General features: G+C 47.4%; 1 protein-coding gene and 1 long non-coding RNA gene across 6 annotated transcripts; one reads left to right on the forward strand and one right to left on the reverse strand.

Annotated features, from left to right (window-relative positions):
• Positions 1–5996: 5996 nt before the first annotated feature.
• On the reverse strand, positions 5997–24849 carry TSKU (tsukushi, small leucine rich proteoglycan). 5 transcript variants are annotated; one of them, XM_083854700.1, is made up of 3 exons: positions 24552–24849; positions 22067–22149; positions 5997–9434 (listed from the first exon to the last, which is right to left on the reverse strand). In XM_083854700.1, the coding sequence occupies exon 3, from the start codon at positions 9425–9427 to the stop codon at positions 8369–8371; it is 1059 nt and encodes a 352-aa protein (XP_083710826.1). In that variant the 5' UTR covers positions 9428–9434; positions 22067–22149; positions 24552–24849; the 3' UTR covers positions 5997–8368. The 5 variants fall into 5 exon arrangements, with proteins under 5 accessions (XP_083710826.1, XP_083710827.1, XP_083710829.1 ...); XM_083854701.1 differs by lacking the exon at positions 24552–24849 and adding an exon at positions 23781–23881; XM_083854703.1 differs by lacking the exon at positions 24552–24849 and adding an exon at positions 22685–22800.
• LOC310905896 lies at positions 22705–23370 on the forward strand. The gene is made up of 2 exons (XR_014589294.1): positions 22705–22818; positions 23143–23370. It is a non-coding gene; the product is annotated as an uncharacterized lncRNA (long non-coding RNA).
• Positions 24850–26639: the final 1790 nt, after the last annotated feature.

Consider the following 26639-nt stretch of genomic DNA (forward strand, 5'->3'; position numbering starts at 1 on the left):
TCTAATCCCAAGTCTGTAGCCATCCCCATTGCTCAGGTGGCTAGGCACACAATCTTTCACTTCCCAAGCTGAACCAAGAGTGTAGGGAGGTGTGATGGGGAGAGACCCAAGCTTGTGGGACAGAAGCCAGGCGGGTCCAGCTGCAGCCAGAATGCCTTGGCTGGGTGTCAGAGGAGCTCAGTGCCAAAGCTAATAAGCCTGCCAGGAGCCAGGACTTCCTTGCTTGGCTGAAAAACTAGGCTAATGGTGCTTGGCTGGCTCCAGAGCTCTGCTGGAAGCAGCATAGCTGCTCTGCCATGTGAAACTGCTGCTTCAGACTGTGCTACTAACTTCTTCTCTGCAGCAGATAATACAGGGGTCTGTGGCATTGAAATGGACACAAGGATAGAAGGGCACAGGTATTGTGTCCTGGGGACTTTCTCCTCTGCTGTGGCTTGCAGAGAGAAAAGAAAGAAATTGCCACCTCACTTCCATTATGCTGTTGGGGCTGTTACTGTAATTTCCATATGCCTTTGGTGACACTGGGATGGGACCCCTGCCAGCTGTGAGACTTCCACTCTGCTTTGGGATACTGGAAAAATGCATACTTTATAGCTCTGACTCTTAGCTTCAGGAAAGGGGAAGATGTAAGGGTGTGAGGCACTGGCACAGGTTGCCCTGAGAAGTTGTGGACATCTCTTGGAAATGTTCAAAACCAGGCTGGATGGAGCTCTGAGTACTCTGGTCTAATGGAAGTTGTCCCTGCCCATGGCAGGGAAGTTGGAATTTGTTGATCTTTAAGGGCCCTTCCAACTCTAACCATTCTATGATTTTATGACTCTACCACTGCTTTTCTGGGGTGCTGAAACCCAGCAAACTGTATTTGCAGAGTCACCTCAGGAAAGCACTATTTTTCCCACAAAACAATGAACCCCAAACCCATTGTGGGCCAGGTAGTGTTCTTTCCCAGAAGAGCATCTCTGTCCCTGGCATCACCAAATGTCTGCACTTTTTCTGTGGAGCAGGGATTTGCGTGTGAATGTAGATTTCTACATGCTGAAGAGCAGAAGTAGAGACAAGAATATTCTTATGGGGAAATTTTTAGGCTGAAAAGGTGTCTCACTGGGGAATTCAAACCCCGCTGGGAAATAAATTCCAAATGCAGAAGCCCACTGCACTTGTCAAAAGGCTTGGCACACCATTAGGGCAGTCTTAAGGCAAGGTAGATATGGACCTGATGGAGTTATCGTGGGTTCCTAAAATGACCAAGGGAAAAGTACAACACTGTGATAAGTTTTGGGGAAAACTAACTGAAACATGGTATTAGTAGTCTCATATTTTCTGTGACAATATCCTTTTTGGGTATTGTTTGCAAGATCCCTGGGGCAGGATGCTTTCCAATTTAGACATGGTGTAGTGTTTGCCTTGGGAGGTTGAGGATGCTGCCACAGGACATTTAACAAACTGCAGTAAAAATAGCATTGTGACATTATGGCCACCATGGATTATCCAGGCATTTCCCATGGGATGTCATAGGTATATGTTCCATGCCCTCCCCCTTTCCTGTTTATTCAAGGGGATTTTCACCTCTGCAGCCTCTGGCATGCAGGTCCCAGATGGCACTCTGACAAACAGGCAGCTGTTGGGTGGGGGGTTTTTGAAGGCAAACAATCACTTCATTAAAAATTTAAATGAGAAAAATTCCACGGATGAATATTTCTGGGGAAAATGAAGAATTTTTACACTAGTGATTAGGATTAGAAGCAAAATAGAGGAAAACCTTGCCCCTTGTGTTCCTGCAAAGGAGGCTACAGGTGAGCACCAAACCAGAAGCTGTTTCCCGCAGTGAATCTCACAGGAAAAGCTATGCCCTTTTCAAAAGTTTCTTACCTTTGATGCAGACAGCAAATTAACAGGTCTGAGAGTTATCACAGGCCTAAGGATGACCCCCGTGGTCAGTGGAGAGCTACCAATGCAGGTGACAAGTCTGGTGATGCAGAGCTTGTCTTTCAGGACAGTCCAACAGCTCACAGTCCTACATACATTTATCTTCACAGCAGGCCAGCCAGGGCCAAGTTTTAGGTTATAAGTAGGCAAGATGCTGAGAGGTACTTGGGAGCCTTTGGAACACCTGTTTTGAACCTAAGATGGATGCAGCCATCACTCTTGGAGTCCAGTTACTATTGGGAAGAGGGACTATTGGGAAGAGTGCTCATGTTGCAGGCAACCATCCTCTTCTGGCTGTGCATTTTTTTAGTGACTGCATGGCCTGATGGGATGGTTTAGCTCACTGATCTGCCTGAAAACTAGTGGTCTTTGCTCTTTTTTTGATATCTTGAAGGGCTACACAAATTCCAGCTTTCATGTAATGTAGAGGAAGGTCAAAACAACCTCTTTCTACTGCCCTGCAGTCACAGGGTAACTTAAACCACCTATTCAAACACACCTCATAAAAATTGTCATTTGTGTATCCACACCCATCCAGAAAGTCCAGCATGGTAGGGGGGCTTGAACCTAGTTTCTGGATGAGCAACCCATAACCTGTAGCCTTTCCTAGGTTCTCCATTGGCTGAAACACCCCCATGTCATGTCAGGACAGTGACCTGTGATAATTCTGCCAGTCCCTTGCCCACCTCTGGACCATTACTTTGAGTTTAATCCCTTCTGAATTCAAGGAGCAGCTTGATTGCCCCAAAATGCATCATCACATGCTACTTAGCAGCACCATGCTATCAACATAATTTCTGGTAAAAACCCACCAGCTCTGATGTGCCAAGCTCCCATCAAAAGAAGCTCAGGGAGGAAGAAGCCATGTGTTTTCTTTAGTCTACAATAAAGCAAAGCAGTTCAAAGAGCTGAAAAAAGAGGTTAACAATCTCTTTGAAATGTAGGTTCAAATTCCCAGCACGACCCCAGTCAATTATCAGCAAGTGCTGTGACAATTCTACTGCTAACGAGGAAGAGGAGGGAGGGGAGCATGTGGTGCAGAGGTCCAGACAGGCAGCAGCGGGGGTTAAAGGACATCACCAGGGTGGTGGGAAAATTACCAGGGTTTTTTTCAGGCTGATTAACCCTTCTGCGGTGCGCCCAGAGTAGAGGCCAGACCACTGAAGTGGGTGGAGCTGGGCAGGGTGGCAGCACATTCCCCTGCTCACACCCCTCTGCGTCTGGCGGGGATTTTTCGAGGGATGCACAGTGGGCTGCTGCTTTCTCCGGGGTGTTCCTCTGTGGCAGCATGAACCACTTTTATTTTAATCCCGTTAATGAAAGGCGGTGAGTGCAGGGGTGGGGATGGGGCAGGAGGGGGTGGGTTTGTTTTGGCGGTGGGGATGGGTGCACACAGGCATACAAATGCTGCCAGACAAAGGCTGTGATTAAGGGCCGGTACTCCAACTCCCTGCTTATTACAGGAAAGGATTTATCTGATGGCCTAGTTTCAGCTCCAATTTTCCACCTTTTAATCAGGTTCCCGGGTCTCCTTGTCCACTCATAAAGGGAAGAAAGAGGAAATCTCAGGGTGATGAGGCAGGAATAATACTCTATAAACATGCATGGGTCAGAGGGTTTTGCTACCCCAAAACTTTCCTAGGAGGCAGATCCCAGGACAGGCAGAAGGATTATGCCCAGCCATGCAGCATTATTTTCTGGCATGGTAAGAGTGCATCCGTGCTTTCCCGCCTGACCAAGCCAGGGTTGTGTGAAACAAACGTGCTGGAAATAAAAACCTTCTGCAAAATGGAAAATGTACAGAAGAGCAGCTATTTTTAAAAGGGACAGCACCTACTGCTGTTATGAAGTCAGCCACATAATCAGTCAACAAGGGACTTCTGTAGGCTGACAGCTGACTGCCAGGAGAAATGGTTCCAGCAGACTGATGAGAAGAAAACATGAGTTTTGGGTACTGAGAGGTGCATGTTCTTTAATAAAGAGAAGAATTTCTGTCCTGTGCTGCCCTGGGCACAAAGCAGATGAGGGGAAGTGACCCTCACTGTCTTTCCCCACATGCTGGAAAGGAGGGATGAGATGCTGATAACTCTCCAGCAGACAGAACACCACAAGCAAAAGCAAGCTCACTCACTTCTTCCTCTTCCCTTACACAGCCTAGCCTTATTGCCAAGCCTCTGCTGAGGTTTTCCTGCTTCTAAAAATGTTGAGCCTGTAATTAAAACGCCCATCTTGCTTGCCAGGGCAAACATATCTGGATGCAGAGCTGAGCTGGTTGTGGAGACAGTCAAAGCTTGCAGCTAACCAGCCTGGCTAACCTTACTGGCACGGATGGTTTTCCTGGCATGGATGGATCTTCTGGCACGGGTGGCTTTCCTGGCATGGATGGCTGTTGGTGCCTGACACCAGGTGTCCACCACACCGTGTTATCAAGCTGACAGGAAGATTGAATGAGAGCCTCCTCAATTCATCCAAGCCTAAAGTCTTGATGTGCCCTCCCTCCTTTGTGTGGACATCAGTGCTGTTTCAGGTGGTTTTGCCCTGCTGGTGCAGAGGGGACATACATGGGCAATGTGGGGGCTCATGTTGCTGGTAGAGCCTGTTTCTTCTGATTCAGAGGACTTTGGAAAGGCTATTTAAATAAGAGATAATAATTGAAACAATATTTTAATTAACAATAATTAAATAATAAATTACGACATTAATTGAATAATGAATAAAAAGCAGTTGCAAAATAAGATGTTAAGGCAAGGGGGCAAAGGAGTACTGGGGAGGGACAGCATTTAACACGGTGCTGGAGCATCACGTATGTGGGGCATTCACAAGGAGGTAGGAGAATACAGCCTCAGACCCATGAGTTCCAGGAGATTGTCTTTCCTCAGGAGAGGAGGACATTCTTCACCACTTTGACTGAGCCCACACCCCAGAGCAGAAGTGATTCCACCCCAGAGGGGTGTGGTGGTGTAGCCTCATGGTGACAACCTTGTGGTAGATAACAGAGGAGCAGTCATCTCTAATGGTTGGTGGTGGTGGCTTTTCCCCTTCAGTCCATAATAGTTCTATGAGCAAGATTTGGCCTTCCCTGGTGATGTCACACCCCAGGCTATCGTCTGACTACCCTGTGCACCATCCTGAAGGACGAGGAATTTTGGGGAAATGATAAAGAACCAACAGTCTCTTCCAGGCAGCTTGCAAGTCTGCCTGCCTCAGTGGAAGATGCAGCTGTTCCTTTAGGCTTGGGAGGAACAGGAACATTGCAACTTCCCAGAGGTAGTTTCCTCAGGGAGTCTCTGCACTACTTTTATACACAGCACCAAGAAGCCTTTAAAATTAAATTTGCTGTTTAAGAGCAGAAAGACTGCTCCAGAGAGCAATGGCTCTGCATGGTCTTTGCCCTCTGTGCAGCAGCCCCAGCTCTGCAAAGGAGTGTGCTGAGACTGGATTACGTGTGTCTCACTGCCAGAAGCTCTGTTGTCTGGCAGTGTTCAGCTTTCTGTGCTGTGGCATCACTTCTGCACTCCTTTGCTCTCTTCCACCCCCACAGAATCATACAATCCTTAGGGATGAAACAGACCTCTAAGATCACCAAGTTCAACCCTTAACCCAGCACTGCCAAGTCCACCCTTAAACTATCTCCCTAAGCACCACATCTACATGTTCTTGAACACTTCTATGGTCTTGTGGTGTCCCCCCACATCACCCCACCTGCTGCAAATCCAGTCTTGCAACACTAGCAAACCATGCCCCAGATTGGCCAAATCCATGAAGCGATCTTCACTTGCTCCACAAGCTTTGGAGCAGGTCCTGAACAGGGAATTTGCACCACATGCTCTCTGCTGCTCCACGGCCATGTGTTCCTAATTTCCTTCAAGTCGATCTGAGAAGCTCTCAAGCCTTTCCATCACTGAAGAGCACAGTAAGCCAATCACTGTGGGACAAATCCTGCTCCCAGTTTGGAGATGCAACACCCACGAGGGTGGTGGGAATCAGCAGAGCAAGGGGAGAAGCCGTGTCACTTCAGACTCAGTGACAGCTGCCACCCGTTCAGCACTAAAGCAATAAAATCTGGGGGATCTGGGTTTATTCTCCTCCAAATCACTTTATTATATTGTGAGTAATCACAAAGCCTTACAATGCTGCAGAGGTTCTTTTAAAAAAACAGACTAACACAGCGACAGTATTTGCCAGCTTTTGCTAAGACTAGTTTAGCTAGCAGCTAGCGTGAGATTACACAAGGAAATCTTGCAGTCTTCAATTGGATTGTCACATTGGGTTTTAAATTTACCACAGTGCTGCAAAGACAGTAACTTTGACAGTAGGTGATAATCATAATGTTTCATCTATGTATAGGCTTAAAAAAGTAAACAGCTTTCTTTAAAAAATAATACATTTTCTGCCAGCAGAAAATAATTCTCTTTAAAAGGCAAGATCCAGTAAAACCCCCACATCTTTCCTCATAAGCTGCCCATTTTGCACTGCAGTTTGTTTCTGCTCCCCTCCAGATCTCTGCCCATAGGCAGCCCCATTGCCTTTTTAAGAAAATCAACGTGTTTCCCTTGATTGTGAAGGCCAAACATCACAATGGCTCAGTACAGGGGAAAAATCCCCAAAACTGAAGGAAGGGGTAAAAATCCCACCCTAAGCCACCCAAACAAATTATTGAAATGGAGATAGATGGAAATGTGGGAGTATTTCAGTACCAAATTTCAATATCCAAAGTTAGTTGTTGATTCTGACTTTTTGGAGTCAGTGGATTTTGGCAACAGGGTTTCCGCTTTCCAAGACTTTCCATTCTGGGAGTATGAGAACAAAACCTGGGCTTCTTCCAACACTCCCAAGGACAGTTGTGGGATGAGTTTATATCTGCATCACCTTTACGTGGATCTCCCTAAATCAAACATTGAAAGTGTCACTGATGCAGGGCTGGGTTTAGAGACCAAACCACAGATCAGCTTGGGCAGGACCCCCATCCACAACATCCCATCCCCCAGACAGAGCATGCCAGATGTGGATCAGACCTCAGCAGTCACCTCCATTGCTCCTATAAGCAAGTTGAAGGCTTTGCACATGGTGTTGAGTCATGTTGTGCTGCCTTCTCCCACTTCCTCCTAGACTGGAGAAAAAGAGGGTCCAGGAGGTTCCCCTTTGCCAGAATGTCAGCAGTGGAAGGAAAAAAAAAAAAAAAAGTAAAACTTTGAGGACTAGGCTTTTCATCAGATTTCAGTTTATCAGATTCACTTGGCAACCAAGGAGTTGTGTGAGAGAAAGAAAAGCCACAACTCTGGACAAAACCCCAAAGATCTTTTCTCTGATAAGCAAAGTGCTCCAGGGCCACAGGCACCAGTGTTAATTCTTCCCCTGGCACGTTCTCAGAAGGGTTTTGGCACTGCAAGTTGCCTCATATACGCCCAGATGAACTGCAGATGTTGTGTTCAGATGGGGAATGTCAGCCTGGAAACAACTTACTCTCATATCCTCTAGGACTGCATCTTGGTTTGATAAGGTCATCAAGAAAGAATCCCTGTCAAAATTTCCTTCCTAGCTTCCCCAGAAAGGGAGGAGGGATTATTTCAATTTATTTTTTTTTACTTTTTTTTCTGAGCTAGGCTACATGATCTCTTCCCTTTGCAACCTCCTTCATTGAAGGCTAGTTCCTGGGTGGGATGTGGCTGCTAGCAGATCCCTCTTCTTCATTTCCTCTGCTGCACATCAGTTCTGACCAATGGCTCACTGAGGTTAAAAAGACAGGAGGTTGCCAAAGCTGGACCTAAGTTAATTAGACATTAAAAGGATCAAGGTGGAAAAACAAGGAGAAATTGGTGGGAAAATGTCTCCACTTACTCGGTGTTTGTTGCACATCTATGCAAATAACATGTAAAACCCAGCACATTAGGTGCACCCTGTATTCAGGTTTGTCTGGAAATGTTTCTTCAAGACTGAAAGTGCATGGCAGAAAACAGGGTGCTGCTAATGAAGGCAACATCAGAAGGCACATTTTGGGGAATAATAATTAAAAGAAGGATGATGCATGGGTTTGTAAGCAAGCAGCTACAGAGCTGGTACATTTTTGGTGTGTGCTGTCCAGAGATGTAGCTTTGCTCCTACAAACGTGTCTGAGGCATGAAGGGTTTGCTCCAGACTGACTGTTCTGCCCTGGGACCTGCAGAGCGAATTGTCCCTGCATCATCCAGCATCCCTGCTCTTGAGCCAACGGGATGAGTGAGGACCTCAATGCACCGGAGAAAATCTGGAGCCTGCAGATTATATGTGCTGAGATTTGAGAGTTTATAAAATCCACAAACAATCAACTATTGGCAAATACAAATATATAAATTATTGACAGTTTTACAAAAGGCACACTTGCAACCCATCTCAGTCCGACACCTGTACAAGTCCCATGGCCTCCCACCCTCCCTGCCCCACCCTTTCTTCTCCCCAGCTTTCATCATGAAACATAAGGTGCTGCTGCTACGGATCCATGGCTGTCGTGGCAACTGAGGACTTCTTTTTTGGTCAGCCCAATTTGACGGTGGTACTGTCCTTCTTTGATGGTCTTAAGACACTGTATGTCCTTCCCTAAGGTGACACTTTTGATGGAAGGCAGGTATTTCAGCACAGTCTTTGGCAAGGATGATATGCCTGTCCCAGAGAGATTGAGCTCTTGTAGGGAGTTCAGACCAAAGATAACTTCAGCAGTCAGTGACTTCAGGTTGGGATTGTTGGATAAATCCAGAACCTGGAGGGCTTGGAGTTCCTTGAAGCTGTGAGGAGATAACTCTCTAAAGCCATGCAGGCCACTGAGGGATAAATGAATCAAGCCTTTCAGCCCCATGAAGTCTCCTTTCTCAATCTTAACCAGAGGGTTTCCATCAAGATTTAAATATCGGAGAGGAATGCCTTGAAGGTTTGGTACAGATGTTAGCCTGTTTCCAGAAAGATTTAAGTTCTGGATGTTGGGAATGCTCTTTTCATGGTGCCTTGTAATTGTGCTGAGCATATTATTGGATAGATCCACGTTCAGGGATTTGCCTTGTCCTTTGGAAGCAAAAATGTCCATAGCTATATCCAAAAGTTTGTTATTGCTCAAATCAATGTCACTTAGAGGAGAACTGGAGAAACAGTCCTCTGGAAGGACTTCCAGAGAGTTATGACTCAGATCTAAGGACTCCAGGTACCGAAGCCTGGAGAATGTCGTGGAGGAAATCCTGGCAATTTTGTTGTAGCTCAGGTCGAGACTCACCAGGGTGGTGTATCCAGGGCCAGTAAGCATTGATTCATTTATTGTTTCCAGTTTGTTTGATGATAGATCCAAGTAGGAGGTATCCAGAGGGATTGGGACAGGAACAATGTGTGAGCCTATTCCACTGCAGTCCACCTTGGTCAAACTAAAGCTGTCAAAGAGACCAAAGGTTTCCACTTCACAGTGGCAGCCAGGGAAGCAGGTTTTTGTGGTACCAAAACAAGGAAGGAGAAGCAGCAAATTGAACCAGGCCAGGAAATGCATTGTTCTCCTGAAAAACAGGACAATAGAAAAGCAGATTTAATTGCTGTAGAAATTACTTTATGAAGGATATATATCTGTTTGACTTATGCAGTCTTGTCCTTTCTCTGTACACAGGAAGAGATGAAGCATACCCTTAAATGGTATGGGTATCTCAAAGACTTTTCTCTCAAGTTATGAACCCCAGTGGGAACTAAATGGAGAAAAAAATTGGGTCAGCAGTCTTTATACACACAACCAAATTAAGAAAAAATTGGAAATGATATGTAAGAACAGTATGCTGCCTTAAAGGATGATATGACAAACATAAATGCTTTTGACTGGACCACGGAAGAAGCTAAGTGACAGCTCAAACACTGAGTCATTTTACAACCTAGCAAACTTCAGCACACAGAGGTCCTTCATGTCAGGGCATCCCTGTGAGATTTGGGAGCACTGACTTCAAGACCCTGCACTGACAGGTTGGAGGAATCATTGAGGCTGTGGGAACCTTAGGTGTCTAAAGGCTTTATTGGGAGACAAGAAACCAAAATTCCATTCAGATTTCCTACAGGGAGCAGCATCCTCAAAACAACATCCAGGATTAACAGCTGAAGAGGCCAGCTCCTTACTGACCAAATGGACATCACATCTCCCTTCCTTGGACTTCAGATGCAAATTTTAGAAGTTTGGATTGGTATCAGGATTTGTAAAAACAACCCTCCTTGGCCTAGTGGCAGCTCCTACCAGAGCAGAGGAACCAAGGCTTGTTCAGTCTAACCTAGCCTTTGATGTGGTGGGCCCAGACCCCTGTACAGTGGAGAGAGAGAATTTGCTTCATACAGAGTCTTTGGGAAGCCTGTGCTAATTGCATTAAGTATTCTCTCTGATTAACAATGCCAGAATAAGCAAGGAGTTCTCTCTACTGCTTTGGTTTTGACCCTTCTCCCTGCAAGCCATTTCTGTCTCTCCATCATCTCACACAAGAGAGGCAGAGAGCTGATCTACACCCTCCAGCTTTTCTGAACCTTTTCAGATCACATCCTAACAACTCTCCCACACAACAGTGGGCAACAACAGCTGCACAATTTCAAGAGAAACCCAAAAGAATCTTTAGCTCTGCATCTCTGGAGAGGGCACATAGGAGCATGTCAGCAGAGGCAGCAAGGATTTTCCTCACTGGTTGCAATTGCAGTCATGGGTGATGAGTCCTCATGCCTTACAAACAAGGTCTCCAGAAGGCTGGAAACAAAAAATCTGACCAAACCAGACAAGTGAATCCATCGGCACTGGTCTTTTGCTATGCTGCTGGCTATAAACAGACATGCAGGTGCCAACTGCTCATTTAACAAGAAAAAAGTAAAAGAAATCCCTTGAAATGAATGTTCCCATCCCCACCTCAGCCTCCCTGGTCTCTTACCTTTCCCATCACTGTTTAAAAGCAATTCATTAACTTCCTTGCGGTATCATCTTTCCCACGCACCCTTTGATCTGGCTGAGATTCCTTCCTCACAGCCCTTGCTCCTTCCCAAGACCATTTCCTAGAAATTCACACTTCATCTCCCCTCACCCACCCTTTCTCATCAGTTTCTCTCACTTTTCAGCATGATCTTCTTGGCCCTGCTCTCATTCCCAGGAGACTGACTGGGGACTACTTGCTGAAGTACAAAAAAAGTGCAAAGGGGGGAAAACGTTGCAAAAACACTGTCCTGATCACTGATGTGGATTGTATGGCAGTGTCTCCCAGACCTCCTGCAAATAAAGAGCAGAGATTGGGACTCTGGCCAAGGTGCCTGCAAGTTAACCATTGCTAAAGGCTGGCTTGTAATCCTTTGGGGCCCATTATTCTATAGAAACAGCATAAAAAAATTGGTAAGATGAGCCCTAGCCTCATCCCATCTCAACTGTTTCTTGAGAAAACACATATGTGTGCAGAGGGGACATAGGGGGTTGGGCTCTTCTCTGCAGACACTTTCCCAGATATCCCTTTCCTAATGACATCAAGGCTGATCCCCTCTGGTTCTGTGCAGACAGACATAGCTTGCTGCCTTCTGCAATCTCTCCTAAAATAAATACTACTATTTTTATTTTTGCATGACGCTGCATTTGGATTGCACTGAAATGGTTTATTACCAGGGGAAGTTACAGCAGTGGGGAGCTCCTTGTAAACTAAAATTGCAAAACCTCAAATGTTACATCTCTCACGTACAGGGAAGTACCTACATGGGTATCAGCCCAATCTACTGGTATTTTTTCTCCCAAATTCCACCCAATGGCTATTCCCACTTGATGTCTCTATATGGAAAGAACCTCCCAACTTCTCCTTCAAAAATGCAGCTTGTTTCCTCACAGAATTGTCTTAGCTCTGGTGGGAGCTGGATCATACACCAGGAAGTCCAAAGACACACCAGTGTGAAATTTTATTTTCTGAGCACTGATAAAACCTTCATTGGCTCCTTCTGGGGCATCTGAACAAAAGTAAGAGGACAAAATCCAAAGCCCTAATTTAACTGGGAACAGACTTTTAATAGGGCCTGTAGTGGTAGGACAGACAAGGAGTAATGGTTTTAAACTAAAACAGGGGTGATTCAGACTCGATGTAAGGAAGAATTCTTCTATGATGGAGGTGGTAAAACACTGGCACAGGTTGCCCAGAGAGGTGGTAGATGCCCCATTCCTGGAAACATTCAAGTCCAGGTTGGATGGGGCTCTGAGCAATCTGGCTAGTTGAAGATGTTCCTGATTATTGTGGGAAGTTTGACTGGGTGGCCTTTAGAAGGTCTATTCCAACCCAAGCTATTCTATGATTCTATGAATTGAGAGGAGATTGAAAAACGGTGCTGGGCTTTGATATGCAGCTCCTCAAACCCTTTTGACATGGGAATTTCCCTCCTGATCAACCTCAAAAATGATTGCCAGAAGTGGGCAGATACAGTGACTCTCACAGCAACATCCATCACTTCAGCCAGCAGTAAAGACAAAACATTACACTGATGAAATGCAGTACACAAAGCTCAGCTGAAGTATTTGCACAGCATCTATTGCCTCTTCCCTCCTCACAGCACTGCCACAAATTCTCCCCTACTGGCTCTGCAATTGCTTTGCAGATGGGATACAATCCATTAGTACCAGTTAGAAACTCCCTTATGGAGCAGCATGGAGCATCACAAGCTAACATGCCACTTGGTTAATAGCTCTGATAAAAGATGGGAGAAATAAAGTTACTGGTCATCTTCCAGTCCAAGAAAAAGACTGCTGCATTGCCAGATAATCAGCAAAGAGCTTAGTCAGGTCCAGGCATGTTTTATCATTGTGTGGAACAATCCATAGCTCTCTTTGAAATGGAGAAAAAAACACACCACAGGCATTTACAGTTCTGTGTACAGTGTGTGTTTGAAACTGCACCAAAATGCCTTTGGATTGCTGCCCATGAGCTGCTTTGTTGATAAAGGAAGGAAGCCAAGGTATCCTCTTGTAAAAGGAAGAGGAGTTATTCTCTTGCAGCACTGGGGAATTTCACCTGGGGAAACACTATGGACAATAAAACACCGGCACCATCATCTAGGATAGTGAGGGGAGAGTCACTGGGAGAAAGCAGCCCACACTGGGGCTGGTTTACCATGTCCTCTTCATTTCTATGGCTGTTGGGGTATGGAGAGATCCCAGTGCTAGGTTTTGGCCGTCTGGCAGCGCTAGGGGTTTTTTTATACCTGCTGATTGCAATAGGAGCTGCTGGGGGTGCAATATCTTCTCCTACATTTCAGGTGCTTGTAGTGACTGCAGGGCTCTGGTCTTTCTATCTTGCTCGTCTTTTCTGCAGGGCAAATATTCTGAAACAACTTTAAGGAGAGCCTGTGGTGGTTAATGGAGCCAGTGTTGGACCAAGCTCCTAGGAGGATGCCAGCCTTCTCAGATCCCACATCTCTCCTTTAGCCTTAACCCTTATGCCTTCTCCCTGCTAGGCTCATCCATTGCAATGCTGTGTGGCAGGACTCACACAGAAAACTCACACTGAGACTTCCCAGACAAAAAGCCCCAACGTTAAAAGCAGATTGCAGAGGAATGCCAGGCCTCAGATGATGGTCATGGAGTGAGGTGGAAGAGAGGAAAGCTTTGTTATGATGTTGCAAATTTGCACTTCTCACTGCACTTGATTTCCTCCTTCTCCTCTCCCTTAAAGACTTTTCTCACCAGGGAGATCAGCTGACACATTTCTCTCTGGATGAAAGCCCATTGCCCGGGGACTGGTCCCCCTCTTTGAGAATGCGGATATTAAGAGGATGCTACCTAGGCTACCTCCAGTTGCCCTGGCAACCACCAAGCTGGAATTCCCCATAGCAAAAAATCAATGACTAATTAAAGAAATATTACAAGGGGAGGTGTTTTAAAGTTTGCTGTTTGATGGAGTCAGGAAACAGCTGCCCCATTCTTCATTCCCTCAGCCTCCCTCAACATGCCTCTGAACAAAGCGTTGTCTGAAATGCAGCTGGGGTTGGGGCTAAAGGCCCAAATTCACCAAAGAAGCTTGAGGTACATGGGTAAGAAGTGCAAAAAAAACCCCAAAACACGAGGTTGTCTCTACAGTGGGGTGAAGAGAAAGAAATTGCTCCAGAAGAGGATGAAACCAGTCTAAGACCATACACATCCCTGGAGATGTCCCTCTCTCCCTCATCCTTGATGGAGTAGGATGCCTAGTCTCCCTGGTTACTGCTTTCCACCCCATTCTTGGCTGCATCTTCCAAACCCTAATCCCTCCCAATAACCAGGTGCACTTGGATAAACCAGTTTGGCTTACTGATCCAATAAAAACCCCTCTGATCTTCCTCTTTCCCCTTTCCTGGGCCAGTTCTCCAACAAATTCAGGTGACCATCCACAGGGTTACCAGCTCTCACACAGGAGTGGGGAAAATAGAATCTGTCTTTTCCACAGCAGCCCACAGCTAGACCTGATCAGATATGAATGAATCTGTAAGGCATGGTGGACAGATCCTGGTAATTTCTATGTTTCTTGACAATATTAATTCTGGATTAGAAGGAAATAGAGCAAATTTCAAAGAAAAAAGGCAAAAAGGAAGAGGTAAATGTCCACCTGTCCCAAATAGAGTTGTTGTTCTAGAAAAGGACAGAGGAGTTGGACTAGCAAAAATATTTCAGGAGGAAAATTTTGGGATTGTCTTCTGTCTCTTGTATCAGCCAAGTAAAGAAATAAACAAAGTCTTTATAACAAAGCTCACAGCCCCACTTGGCTGCCAGCACTAATTGGGGTCAGGGGAAAAGGAACATTATTGGAAAGTGAAACAAGTACATAGGTTATGATAGAGGCCATAAATCCTCCAGACTGAAGGGGAAAAAAGAAAAAAAAAAGTTGGGTCTGGCTCTTTCTCTTTTTTCTCTGGCTCTCTTTCTCTTGCAGGCTAAGTGGCAGCTGGGACAGCAGCTCCAGAGCACCAGAATGCTCCAGAGCTGCTTCTTGACAACAAAATTGCATAAGAGACCTTTCCCCCTCTTCTCCACCCATTAATTATTCTGTAAAATTAGAATAATTACTGACTAAAGTGCAGCACTAGCAGCAGCTACACTTTTCCAGTGTGGACTCTCCCGGCTGAGCCCAAATGACGCCACAGATGCAATCGCGGTCAGGTCTCCAGATCCCATATGCCAATTTGAGCAGGCAGCAAAACTAGCTCAAACCAGCCTACAGCCAGAGACCATTAAACCCTTGCTGCAGACACACACCCCTCCCATAATAAAGAGACTGCTGCTGACAAGGTTACTCTTTTTTCGTTGTTTTTTTGTTTTGGTTTTGTTGGGGGTGGGTTTTTTTGTGTGTGAATCTATTGCAAGTAAAGGTCATTCAGGCTTCTGCTTCACCTGCTTCAGACCGGCTCTTCCTGCAGAAAGGTTCCCCACACAAATGCTGCAAATAGCTCTCAAAAATATTATTAAACCTCACCAAAAAATGTTGGTGTAAATGGGAACAGTGTTTTCTGACCTGCTTGTAACATTTTGTTGTTTGCTGGTTTGGGAAACACTTTACAAACAGTCTTGGTTTTATACTCAGTGTTTGAGGCTTCTGGGGTTTAGTGAGAGGGATCTAATGGGAATCCAAGAAGTATATGTTTTTTATGTTCAATCCTGCATTTGTTAGATGGGTTTGAGAGAGTTCAGTGGAGTTACTCTAGGTGCCAGTGACAGCAGGATGAGAATCAGTCCTTTGGCTCTTCCAAATTGCACTTGATTTCATGGAGGCCTCCATCAGGTGACATTGCACAAGTCACTTTTAGGGGATTTGTTATCACCCTTCACTTCACACTGAGGTTTTATCTGTGGGACTTCCAAAGCTGCTCAGAACAGCAGAGCTATCTCAAATTTTCCAATAAGTTATATCTTAAAAGATAAAGACAGGGATTTGTAACCCTATTTCCCTCAGCAGTGTATGCAAGTGTTAGGGTGACGGGAAGCTCAGCCACTGGGGTGATGACTTTAGCCCTTATGGTTTAATGTAAAAAAACACCACAGGCTTGAGCAGGAGTAAAAAGGCATCCTGCAGGTGCCTGAACATTTTTTGGTCCATGCTCCTGCTCCCTGGGAAAAATAGAATGAAATGCAAGGAATGCAAAAAGAAAAAAAAGAAAATATTTCACTATGAATTCCTTTATGCTTTAATTATTTTGCCTGGCAAGATCATGGAGCAGATCCTCATGAAAACTTTGCTAAGGCACATGGAAAATAGGAAGGTGGTTGGTGATAGCCTGCATGACCTCACTAAAGGCACATCCTGCTGGACAAATTTTATGGCTTTCTATGACACAGTTCTAGTGTCAGTGGATAAGGGCAGAGCAACTGATGTTATCTATCTGGACTTGTGCTCAGCATTTGACACTGATCCACACAACATCCTAATCTCTATGGAGAAACATGGATTCAATGGTTGGATGACTCAGTGGATGAGGAACTGGCTGGATGGTAACATTCAGTGAGTTAAAGTCAACAGCTTGATGTTGAAGTGGAAACCAGTGAGGAGTGGAGAAACTGCATAAACAGAGACAAGATGCTACTTCCTGATCTGGACAAGACCCCCACTGCTCTGCATCAAGTCTGTCTTTGCAAGACTTGAATCTCACCAAAGCCCATGGAATAAAGCTTGTGGACAGCCGGAAGGGGCAAAGAACAAAAAACAAGATACCATTCCACATTTTTCCATCTTGGTTATTTCCATTTGCTTTTCTCCTCTCTGGACAGAAATTGCTGAGCCAAAAGTGCAATGACTTTCCAGCATCCAACCATGTTCTCCATCCTTTAGGGAGATTTTTGTAGATGTTACAGGGGATGGGGTAGATAAGATTAGCAAAAGCAAAGCTAAATTAAGCATCAAAAACATCAAAAGCCTTTCACAACCCCAAAGGCAAAGCCAAGCAGCTCCTCAACCTACCACATGGGCTGTATAGAAGATGTGTGGGATTGATCTAGAGGGAACCCAGCACCTTCAAATCCTACAGCTCCACACTATGGATCTGTTTTCAAGTACAGAGTCTCTTAGGTTGGGAAAGACCTTGAATATCATTGAATCCAGCTGTTAACCCAGCACTGCCAAATCCACCACTAAACCATGTCCCCAAGTACCACATCTGCACATCCTTTAAATATCTCCAGGGATGGTGACTCAAGCACTTCTCTGGGCAGCCTGTTCCAATGCTTGACAACCCCTTCAGTGAAGAAATTTTCCCTAATTTGCAATATAAACATCCCTGGGTGCGACTTGAAGCTGTTTCCTTTCGTCCTATTCCTTATTACTTTGGAAAAGACACTGATGTGCTCTCTTGGCTGAAAGTCTCTGCTCTATTTTTTTAATGTAAAAAGAAAATCATTTATTTAATAAAGAAATTGAAAGACTTATTAAAATAAACTTTGTTACAACTGTTAATATCACAATTCCCATCTTCTTTGCAAGAGGATGCAGATAATTTATCATCCTAGTGCTTAAACAGCTAGTAGTTTATTCCACTTTTGCAATCTTCCCCCTCAGGCATCCCTCATTCCCCCTGGAGGAGGAAATCAAGGTGCAGGGTGGTTTATTTTGGGATCTGACAAAAGGAAAACATGTGCAGGCAGGTCTGCCAGCCCATACAGTAACATCCAGCTCATTTACATCCATGGCTGAAATACAATTTCTGCCACACTAAAAGCTTTGTGTCTTGAAAAGGTACATTTTGTGAGGGAAGAGCAGTCCAACTCCAGGGAATTTTTCCTCAAGTGGGAAAATGTTGGTGCTATATCCAGCACAGAAAAATGTGGAATTAAATCACCATGCATTGGGATTTGCACAAAATTCCCGCTTCTCTGCTCAGCCCAGAAAGCTGTCAGCTTAATAGCAGTTTATTTCCAGGTGGAGGAATTAGTCTCCTGTGGCTTTTGAAAGCAATTTTGCTCTCCAGCCTCAAGTCAAGCTGTGCTTGTGCCCAGAGGGGGCATTCCCAAAAGGAAATTGTTTGCCAGGCCTCCTGAGTGGCTGGGGGCAGGGGAAGGCAGGTGTTGGAGTGGTGCAGCACCAGGAGAGATTCACAGGGTTTTCTGGGAGCAGACAGGATGTGAGCATCCCAGCCCCACCATTGCCTCCTGGCTATTCCAGCTGCAGAACCACTCAAACTGGGAGTTTTGGCAGCTGCAACTGGTTCCCAGCAGCCTGGGATGCATGGAGTCAGTAAAACAGGTGCCTGCATGGGATGTAAGAGCTCAGGAGTTTCTCCTGGTCTAGAATCACTTCCAGCATGACCACCCTGAATTCTTCTACCCCTAACAACTCCTATTTCTCATCCTCCCTGCTCTGCTTATTAACTGTGAGCATTTCCAGGAGCAGGAGGCCTCACTATCCTGGCACTCACTGAGTATAAGAGAGGCTTCATCTCTGCCAGGAACACAAATATTTTCTTAACCATCTCAAACTCAGCCCGAATAGAATTTTTATCATAACGACATGTCCCAGAATGGGAGGTCTCCGTTATTTTGGCACAAACTCGGGAACAGACCAGCCCTTCAACATGGTGCTTCATAGCCAAAGGAGAGGTTTACACAGAGTTTTATGCCAGTCCTAGTGCATTTTGCTGTAGAAAGACCGGGTGAAGCTGCCTGCCCCATTAGCACCCGTGCCCAAGAACCCACTCTGAGGCACAAAGGGAACCTGTGAGAACCCAGGCTTTACCCAAATCACAGCAGTAACCTTGAGAGGATTAAACTCTGCTTCTTCCCTAACTAGCCAACTATTGAAAATGAAAATGATCCCAGCCAGCTTCTCCAGGAGCCTCAGCCCTTGGCAATGCACACCTGCCAGCCAACCCCAGACAGATCCTGCACTGGCTCCTGCTATGATGATACTTTTTCGCTGCACTCCAGCTCCCAGAGACATGATATAATTCCAGAGGAATGCACTCCAGGATGAACACCATATGCCAGCAAGGAACATTAAGAGGTGCAGCACGGGAAGAGGAAACCTCCTATCCACAATGGACACTTCTTGGTTTTAGCTGTTAGAAGAGCTGATCAGGGACGTCACTGTGCCCAGGTGGGAAATGCCACATGCCATGCGCATCCCTGGGATGGCATGTACGATGTTCCATGCCAGGAAAGTGCAGATTGCAAGGACCCACCAGCAGCTCTCTGGTCAATGAGGGAAAGGCATGATGCCTATGGATGTACCCCACATCCCTGATCTGCATTTCTTCTAATCACCCCAGAGGGCTGGCCTGAGCTGCAGAGAGAACATGCTGCATGGGTAGACATAGATGAGTTACTCCAGAGAAGATGAGCTAGGCAGAGGGAAGGAAACAAGAGAGGAGAAGGTGATACACCCCAGGGTGATGCCTCTCCTCTTCCTGGTGAGACACATCCCACCAAGAGCAAACAACTCATCACAGCCTCATCACCTTGTATCTCTAATGAGCTTTCCAGCTCATTCTCCTTGAATCATAGAATCATTAAGGTTGGAAAATACCTCTAAGAGAATTGAAATCATTACAACAGGAGTGGCTGCAGATCAGGTCCAAGTACTGGCTCCAACAGCATGCCTTTGTCATGGTGCAGCCAGCACTGGAAAAAATCATGAGAAAGAAGAGGGAAAAAAAATTCAACCTGACTGGGCAGAAGGATTTTAAGAGGACCCTCTGCAGCTTTACTCTCTGAAAGACAGCAGCTGCCAATCTCCCTTCTCCTAAGAGCCCTGCGGGACTGCTGACTTCAGTGAGGAAGGGCAAAACGAGGAGACTGGGAGTTAAGCTGGGTGCCCCTTGGCACTGATCCAGCTGGCCCAGGGATTCTTTGTGGGCTTTTTATTTATTTTTGTGGTTGTTTTTTTTTTTCCATCCACAATAGTCTCCGGGCCCCTTTGCCGTCTGTGGCTCTCAGCGTGCAGCTGCAGACCCTCCACTGAGGAGATAATAAATACAATCCTGGCCATTATTGTTGCAAACAGCACAGCTGGAGGCTCCCATCTCATTCCCCTCATGGCCTTTCTTTGCTCACCCTCTCCAATAATTCTTGCAACGTGATGCTGCAAACAATGAATGCCAGTGAAAATGCTTGGTAGAGCATCAGCTAGGGCTTCAGAAGCTGCCCCTGCCCCAGTGAAGCATGTGAGACATTTACTAGACCCAGTGGGTCTCCTAAAAAGTTTGGAAAGTGGGGATTTGGGGAGGGGAAGGGGTATAAGTAGAGCTGATAAAGGGTTTACAAGTAGTGTGTCATCCCCACCATGATTCCCACTGTAGATGATACTTCACTGCCCCCATGATGTGCAGTATCTCCTCAGCTCTTTTCCTCCCCTCCTTGGCCCGGGATTCTCCAGTCCCTCTTGGCTGGTGGAGGATTTTGGAGAAAGATCATTTGAAGTGGGTTGGGAGAGCCATTTCCCCAGCAGGACCAATTTCTCACCACTGATGCTACCCTGAGCCCCCATTTAAGTGCCTCAGCTTCCCTCTTGACACTTAAGGATAACTAGCACTAAGTCCAAGAGGTGCTCACTCCTGTGTAGAGATGGGGTACCATCCCCAGGTTTAATTCCTACCAGTTTAACTAGGAAGGGAGCACAAGGCCTGTGGGTCTCACCCCACACAGAAGTCCCCCAACCAACACTGCCACTGTAACTGGTCCAGCCAAATGTTACCACTGTCCTTGGGCACCACGTTCAGCTCCTGCCTTCCTGGACACTCTAGGGAGAGCAACCCTGCTTTGCCCTTTGCAATATGGTCAGCCAGGCCAGGGGAGAGGGAAGGGGATAGATGAGACAGGTTCAGTTACTCTGTGATCCTATAATTCTTTGAATTGGAGATTGCTTGCAAGAGGTTGCAATGCTGGACAGATATAAACTGAACTTTTGCAGTAGGATCAAAGTGCTTTGGAGAAAGGATCTCCCCTGTCCCGCTCTGTGAAGTTTGGCCTCACCATGCCAACTGCTACAGACATATTGTTCTCAAGGATGGTAGGAAAACTGGCACTTTTGGGGTCAGGGACATGTCCTACCCCACTTGGAGACAGGTGACACAAGCCCCATTGCACATGTGTCACCTCAGACATGACGGGGTTGAAGAATCACATCTGGTTTGACCCATCAGTCAAAATTGTTTGAGTCTTAATTTTTCCAGAGGAGGACTATCTTAGTCAAAGAAAAAAAAACTTCCTTGAAAATATAATCCCCATCCCTGAAAGGCAGGTTGGATGGGGTTTTGAATAAGCTGCTCTAGTGGAAAGTGTCCCTGCCCATAGCCAGGGTGTTAAAATTGGATAATCTTTAAGGTCCAACCCAAACCATTCTGTGATTTCTCTTCCCACCCCTGAGTTTGAGCTGCTGGCAAGAAGCAGCAGAAGGGAGAGGAGTCAGAGGAGTCACCATCACAGAGACACATATTGTAAAAAAGAATCAGGAAGGGAGAAAGGGGAAGGAAAAGAAACCCTGCAGACACTGGCACTCAGACATTACACACAGCACATGGCCCTCTGTCTGCTATGGTGAAGATAAAGTGCTTTTTTCCAGTTTGCTGCTGCTCTGACAGGAGATTTCCAGCCTGGTTAATGCAACTCAGGAATGTCCCATGCTAAGGCTGCCAGGATGGTTTAATCTCTTGCAGTGTCTGCAAGAAGAAGGGAAGGCTGGGGTGATTCCCAGAGCACATATTCCCTTCCCCCCTGCTGCACACCATGAATATGATAGAAACTCCCAGGAAATAAATAATAATAATAATAATAATAAAACAACCACAAAATTTTATAAAAACTGCAATAAAAATTAAAATCTCAAGATTTCCTTGTAATGAATGGCTGAGCCATTCATACATTTGCCTCGATAGGTCCAGGTGCCAAGTTTTAAGACAAGAAACAGCTTGCTCAAGCCAGCCTTTATCTCTTCCCAGCCCTCAGCATCTCTATGTTAGGAAGTTTCCTTTGATAGCCTGCCAAGATGGCCAGCACTGCAGCTACCGTGCAGAGCCCGGGGGTGCCAGGGGTCAGGAAGGCTGCTGGACAAGGATGCCTTGTCTCATCCCACCCTCCAGACTCTGCTTCTCCCCACCAACCAGCTAACAAAAAAGGAGGAAGGAGGAGAGACTGAAAGAAGATTTAAAAAAAGCAGTTAGGGATGGAGGGAAAACTCTAAACCTCCGGAAGACGGTGGCTCACCTTTTATTCCCAGCTCAGTCTTGCACAGGGGTGACACACACTGCTGCTCACTGTGTGGCTGGGGGAGCACAGGACGCTTTTCCCTACATTAAAAAAAAAAAATAAATCCATAAAAAACTCTAAAAACTTTTGCATTTTTTTTTTCTTTTCTCTCAATTTCCTCTCCTCCATTCAATGCTGGTTTATTCCTTGCACTTAGTTGTAAAGAACAGGGGTGCAGGAGACCCCAACCCTGCAGCCTTTCCTGCCAGTCCAGCTTGTCATCAGAAATTAATGTCCCCTGGGATGTCTGTCACGTCCCCGTTCCCTCCAGGCATCTTGTTACTGCCTCTGACAGCAGCTGCTCAAATTCATTCACAAACCAGCAGCGCCTGCCCGCCCTGCTCCAGGGTGCCGCAAGGGAAAATCCGTGTGAGCGCTGCTCTGCCGCCCCAGCGCCAAACACCGCTCACCCCGCGCATCCACCGCCTCCGGAGGAGGTGAGCGCCGGCTCCTCCTCGGGCCATTTATAACCCTCCTGTGAGCAGGCACCTCCCACGTCCTCCCCAGGACAGGGGCTGGCTCTGGCTCCCTTGGGGCGGGAGGCATGCCCCGCACCAGGGGATGGCACACACTGACCCGCCTGTGAGCGCCTGGCTGCCGGCAGCGAGCCCCCAGCCAAGTTCAGCCTGCAAATCCTCCCAGGGCCGTGCCAGCTTCCTGCGCTCCTTTCAGCAGCTAACACATCCAGCGTGCTTCTTATTCCTGGAGAGGTCGGCGAGATGATCCAGCCCTGCCTTTCCCCGGCGGCTCCTCTCCCGGCGCTCGCTCAGCGCTGCAATGGCCCGGTGCGGCCGGCCGGGTTTGGGGCGGGATCCCTGCGATATTGCAGCGCTCGGCACCGCCTGCTCTCCGCAGAGCAGCGGCACAGCGTCCGCCCGGACAAGTTTCCTACTGTAACTTCAGTGAATGCTGTTATTCAGGCTGATTTCTCATGGCAAGCACACGGGGAAAAGCTTTCCATTCGGGAGAGCGGGGGCTGCTCGTCCCGCTGCCGTGAGCTCAGCTCAGCAGGGTTCGCTGTGCTTTCCTTCCAGCCCCGCTCCGGTGTCTCCGCTGCCACGGAATTCATTCCCCAGCCGTGAATGGGGCGATGCCACCTCCCCGCGACAAAAGCCACCGGCTCCGTCCCCTCCGCTCTGCTCCCAGCCTTCCCAAATCCCAAGCGAGAGGAGTAAAGTTGACAGACCCTTTTGTTTCCAGAGCGCTTGGCACGTGTCGTGGTTTACTGAGCTAATAAATCTGCCCTGGGCTGCGCCTTTTAATGACTGCAGCATTAATAACAAGTTTCCTGGGAGATGCTTAAAAGTTTACAGGGTGTGTGCACTGTCAGGGGAACCCCGGGCTTTCTGACCCCCTGCTTCACACGCAAGTCACACCCAGCAGCTTCTTTCATTTCATTCTTCCTTTTTTTTTTTTTTTTTTTTTTTTTTTTTTTTTTAATGAGAGAATGAATAAATCGTGCTCAGTTTCCTCTCCCCCTTTCTCAAACACACCTTCCCCGTCAGCTTGATCCACTCGCAGATGGGAAATTCCGAAATTCCTAGGCAGGAATGCCTTTGCCATGCCTTTATCAATGCAAGCCGGGAGGAAAGGACCCCCCTCTGCACCTTCTTCACCCCGTCCATCCACCGACCCCCCTAAGCTTTCCTTTCCTCCTCCTTTCTCTCCTTACCTTGAGTAAGCTGCGAAACCCTGCGAGCCTCCCAGCACCAGAAACCCACCAAAAAGCCTCTTTTCGCTCCCGAGAGTTGAGGGGAGGGCCCGGAGAGGAGGAGGAGGAGGGAGAGGAGGGGAGACAGGGAGCCCTGTGTGAAATCAAAGCCCCGAAGCCGGGCACGGGAGGCGGTGCGGAGCCTCCAGCTGCTGCTCGGATTACTCTGCAGCCGTGGCAATCCCGAGACCTCCACAAACCACCATTCCACTGGGGGAAGGAGAAGAGACGGGATTCCAGCTGGAAATTCTTCATCCCGGGAGGGGAGCCGGGCTGGGGGCTCGCACGCACCCACCACATCCCAAAGTTCCCTCTCTGGGAAAACCAGAGGTGGGGAAAAAAAGTAGTTTGCCCCCTCCCGAGGGAAAACTGTCCTTCCCCCTGCCCTGCACCCCCGGCCCCTGAACCCCCTCGCCAGGAAAAAACTCATCACAGCCAAAAAAGTTTCCTCACTCCGAGGCTGGGGAGGGGGACCCCCGGGCTTGGCCCTGCGCATCCCCGGGGAGGCGGCGGGGAGGGCTCAGCCCATCTCGGTACAGCTTCCCCCCTCCCCAAAAATGAGCCCCACGGTTTTGCTCAGCCGGGGAAGTTTGGAGGGGAGCGCAGAGAGGGCAGGCAGGGGCCAGGGAGGGGATGGAGGGCGCAGAGAAGGGGTGGGGGTCAGGAGGGGATGCAGGGTCAGGGAGGGGATGGGGGCTCAGGGAGGGGATGGGGGCTCAGGGAGGGGCTCACCGGGGCCGGGGTCTGTTCCCACGGCGGGGCAGCGCCGCTTCCCACGGGCGCCGCCGGGAGCCGGCAGCAGCAGGGCTTGGGGCCGGCTGTCCCCTTCTTCTCTCCTCCTTCTCCCTCCTCCTCCCCGTGCAAGGCGTGCAGCTGGCCGGGCAAGCTGGCTGCCCCCTTCCCTGCAGGAGGAGGGAGGAGGGAGCTCAACAGATGGCTGCACACAAGGGAACATCTGGGAGGAGGAGGAGGAGAAGGAGGAGGAGGAAGGAATCAGGAGGCAGGACTTGCGCTAGACTGTGCCACTCCTGAGCTGGCAGACCCCCCTTAACAGGGGAAAAGGCGGGGGGAGGTGTCGAGCCGGCTTTGCACACACAGACTCCCCCTTCCTGCTGCTTTGCAGCCCCCGTGGCTAAAATTCCTTGTCGCTCCTTCGCTTTCTTGGGGATCACACCGGAGCTGCCCTTTCAGCATAACCTTGTTTCCAGCCCTGACCTCTGCAGGGCTGTATTTGCAGATGTGATTTCTATTCCTGAACACTGCCTTCATTCCGTTTCCAGGCGTTTGCTGCCAAGGTCAGCTCTGGCACCCCGAGGTGCAGCACCAACGTTTGAACAGGGCCAGGCTTACAAAGCCCCCCAGACTGGAGCTTACAAATTGTATGGTGCAGCCCTTGAAATAGAATAAAGGGAGGAAAAAAAAAACCAAAAAAAACCAAACAAAACCAGATATTAATCCACAATGTGGGGAACAGAGAGTCTGAACCCCATCGCTGGAGGATAGGCAGTGCCTGGGGCTGTGAATGAGCAGCCCTGCATCAGAGTTTCTTGGCTATTAGATGTAGTGGCCCAGTGGTGGCTTTAGTCATGATGGTGGTACTTCAGGGATAATCAGAAGTCACAAATTCACAGAATGTTCAGAGTTTGAAGGAACTCACAGGAGTCTTCAAGTCCATCTCTAAGGTTAATTGCCCATACAGGGATTGAACTCACAGTCTTGGCATTTTTAGCACCAGGCTCAAACCAACTGAGCTTATCTCAGGGTGTCAAGTGCCTCATGTCATGGTGCCATGACCTTGGGAAAGGCAAAAGAGACTGCAAGGGTCCATGAATCACAGAGGACATATCCCATGACTGGCTGCAGCTTCTCATATTCATCATCTTGCACCCCTTGTGTATTACTGGCCTGTGCCAGCTCTCAAGGTGTGTGGTTGCTCGTTTCTTAAAAAGTTAAGGTTAAGAAAGTACAATCAGGCTTCCTGTTGTTTACTCTTAGTAGCACCAAAATACCCCACATGGCCCATATCGATGGTCAGGGTTTGCTCAGACCACAACCTTCAAGCAAGCCTGGTGCTGAGATTTGTTTTTAGCATCTCTTTGTGATGAAAAGGTGGTGAAAAGTCTTTGGTTTCTTTGTGTTCTGCTCAGCTGCTTTCTCCAAGAGCATCACTGCATGAAGGTTTGCTGGGTGACCTCCCTGCCCAGCAAACACAGCTCTGGTCAGAGGGGCTGAGGCTCGAGGCAGGAGGTACTGGGGGCATCAGGAAGATGTCACAGTTGTTCCTCTCCACCCTCCACGTTTCCGAGTGTGGCTTATCCAGGATATGTGCTCACACCGCCTCTGTCTCAGGGGATGACTTTCGGGAATCACCATCTGACTGTGAGAGCTCTGCCAAGGAGCAGCCCCAGGGAGCCAGACAGAGGAAATGTGTGCTCAGGACTCAGCTGAGCCAAACACTTTTTGGGGAAACCCTCTAGTCTGGATTGTGATTTTCCATGTAAATGTCACGGCGATATCTCCAGACATGAACAGTGTCTTGCAAGGATCCATTCAGTAGGTTTTTACACTGTTCAGTTTTTATAGCTCTGCGTAGGGGAAGTTGTTAAGCTGGAAACTCTTGTTTAATTTTCCGTTTTGTTCATTTTTTCCATGCCTCATTCTAGGCCTTTGCCATGTCAAAGTTGGCCTCAGTAAAGCAAAATGCCAGTTCAAAGGTGAAGAAATTGGGAATTAAATACTTTGGCTGAGATCCAGATGATATATAATATCTATATATTATATATATGTAGATACATTACACTTATGTATACGCTTCATATA

This window comes from Zosterops lateralis (assembly GCF_965231275.1).
Source record: "Zosterops lateralis genome assembly, chromosome: 2".
NCBI classification, from domain to species: domain Eukaryota; kingdom Metazoa; phylum Chordata; class Aves; order Passeriformes; family Zosteropidae; genus Zosterops; species Zosterops lateralis.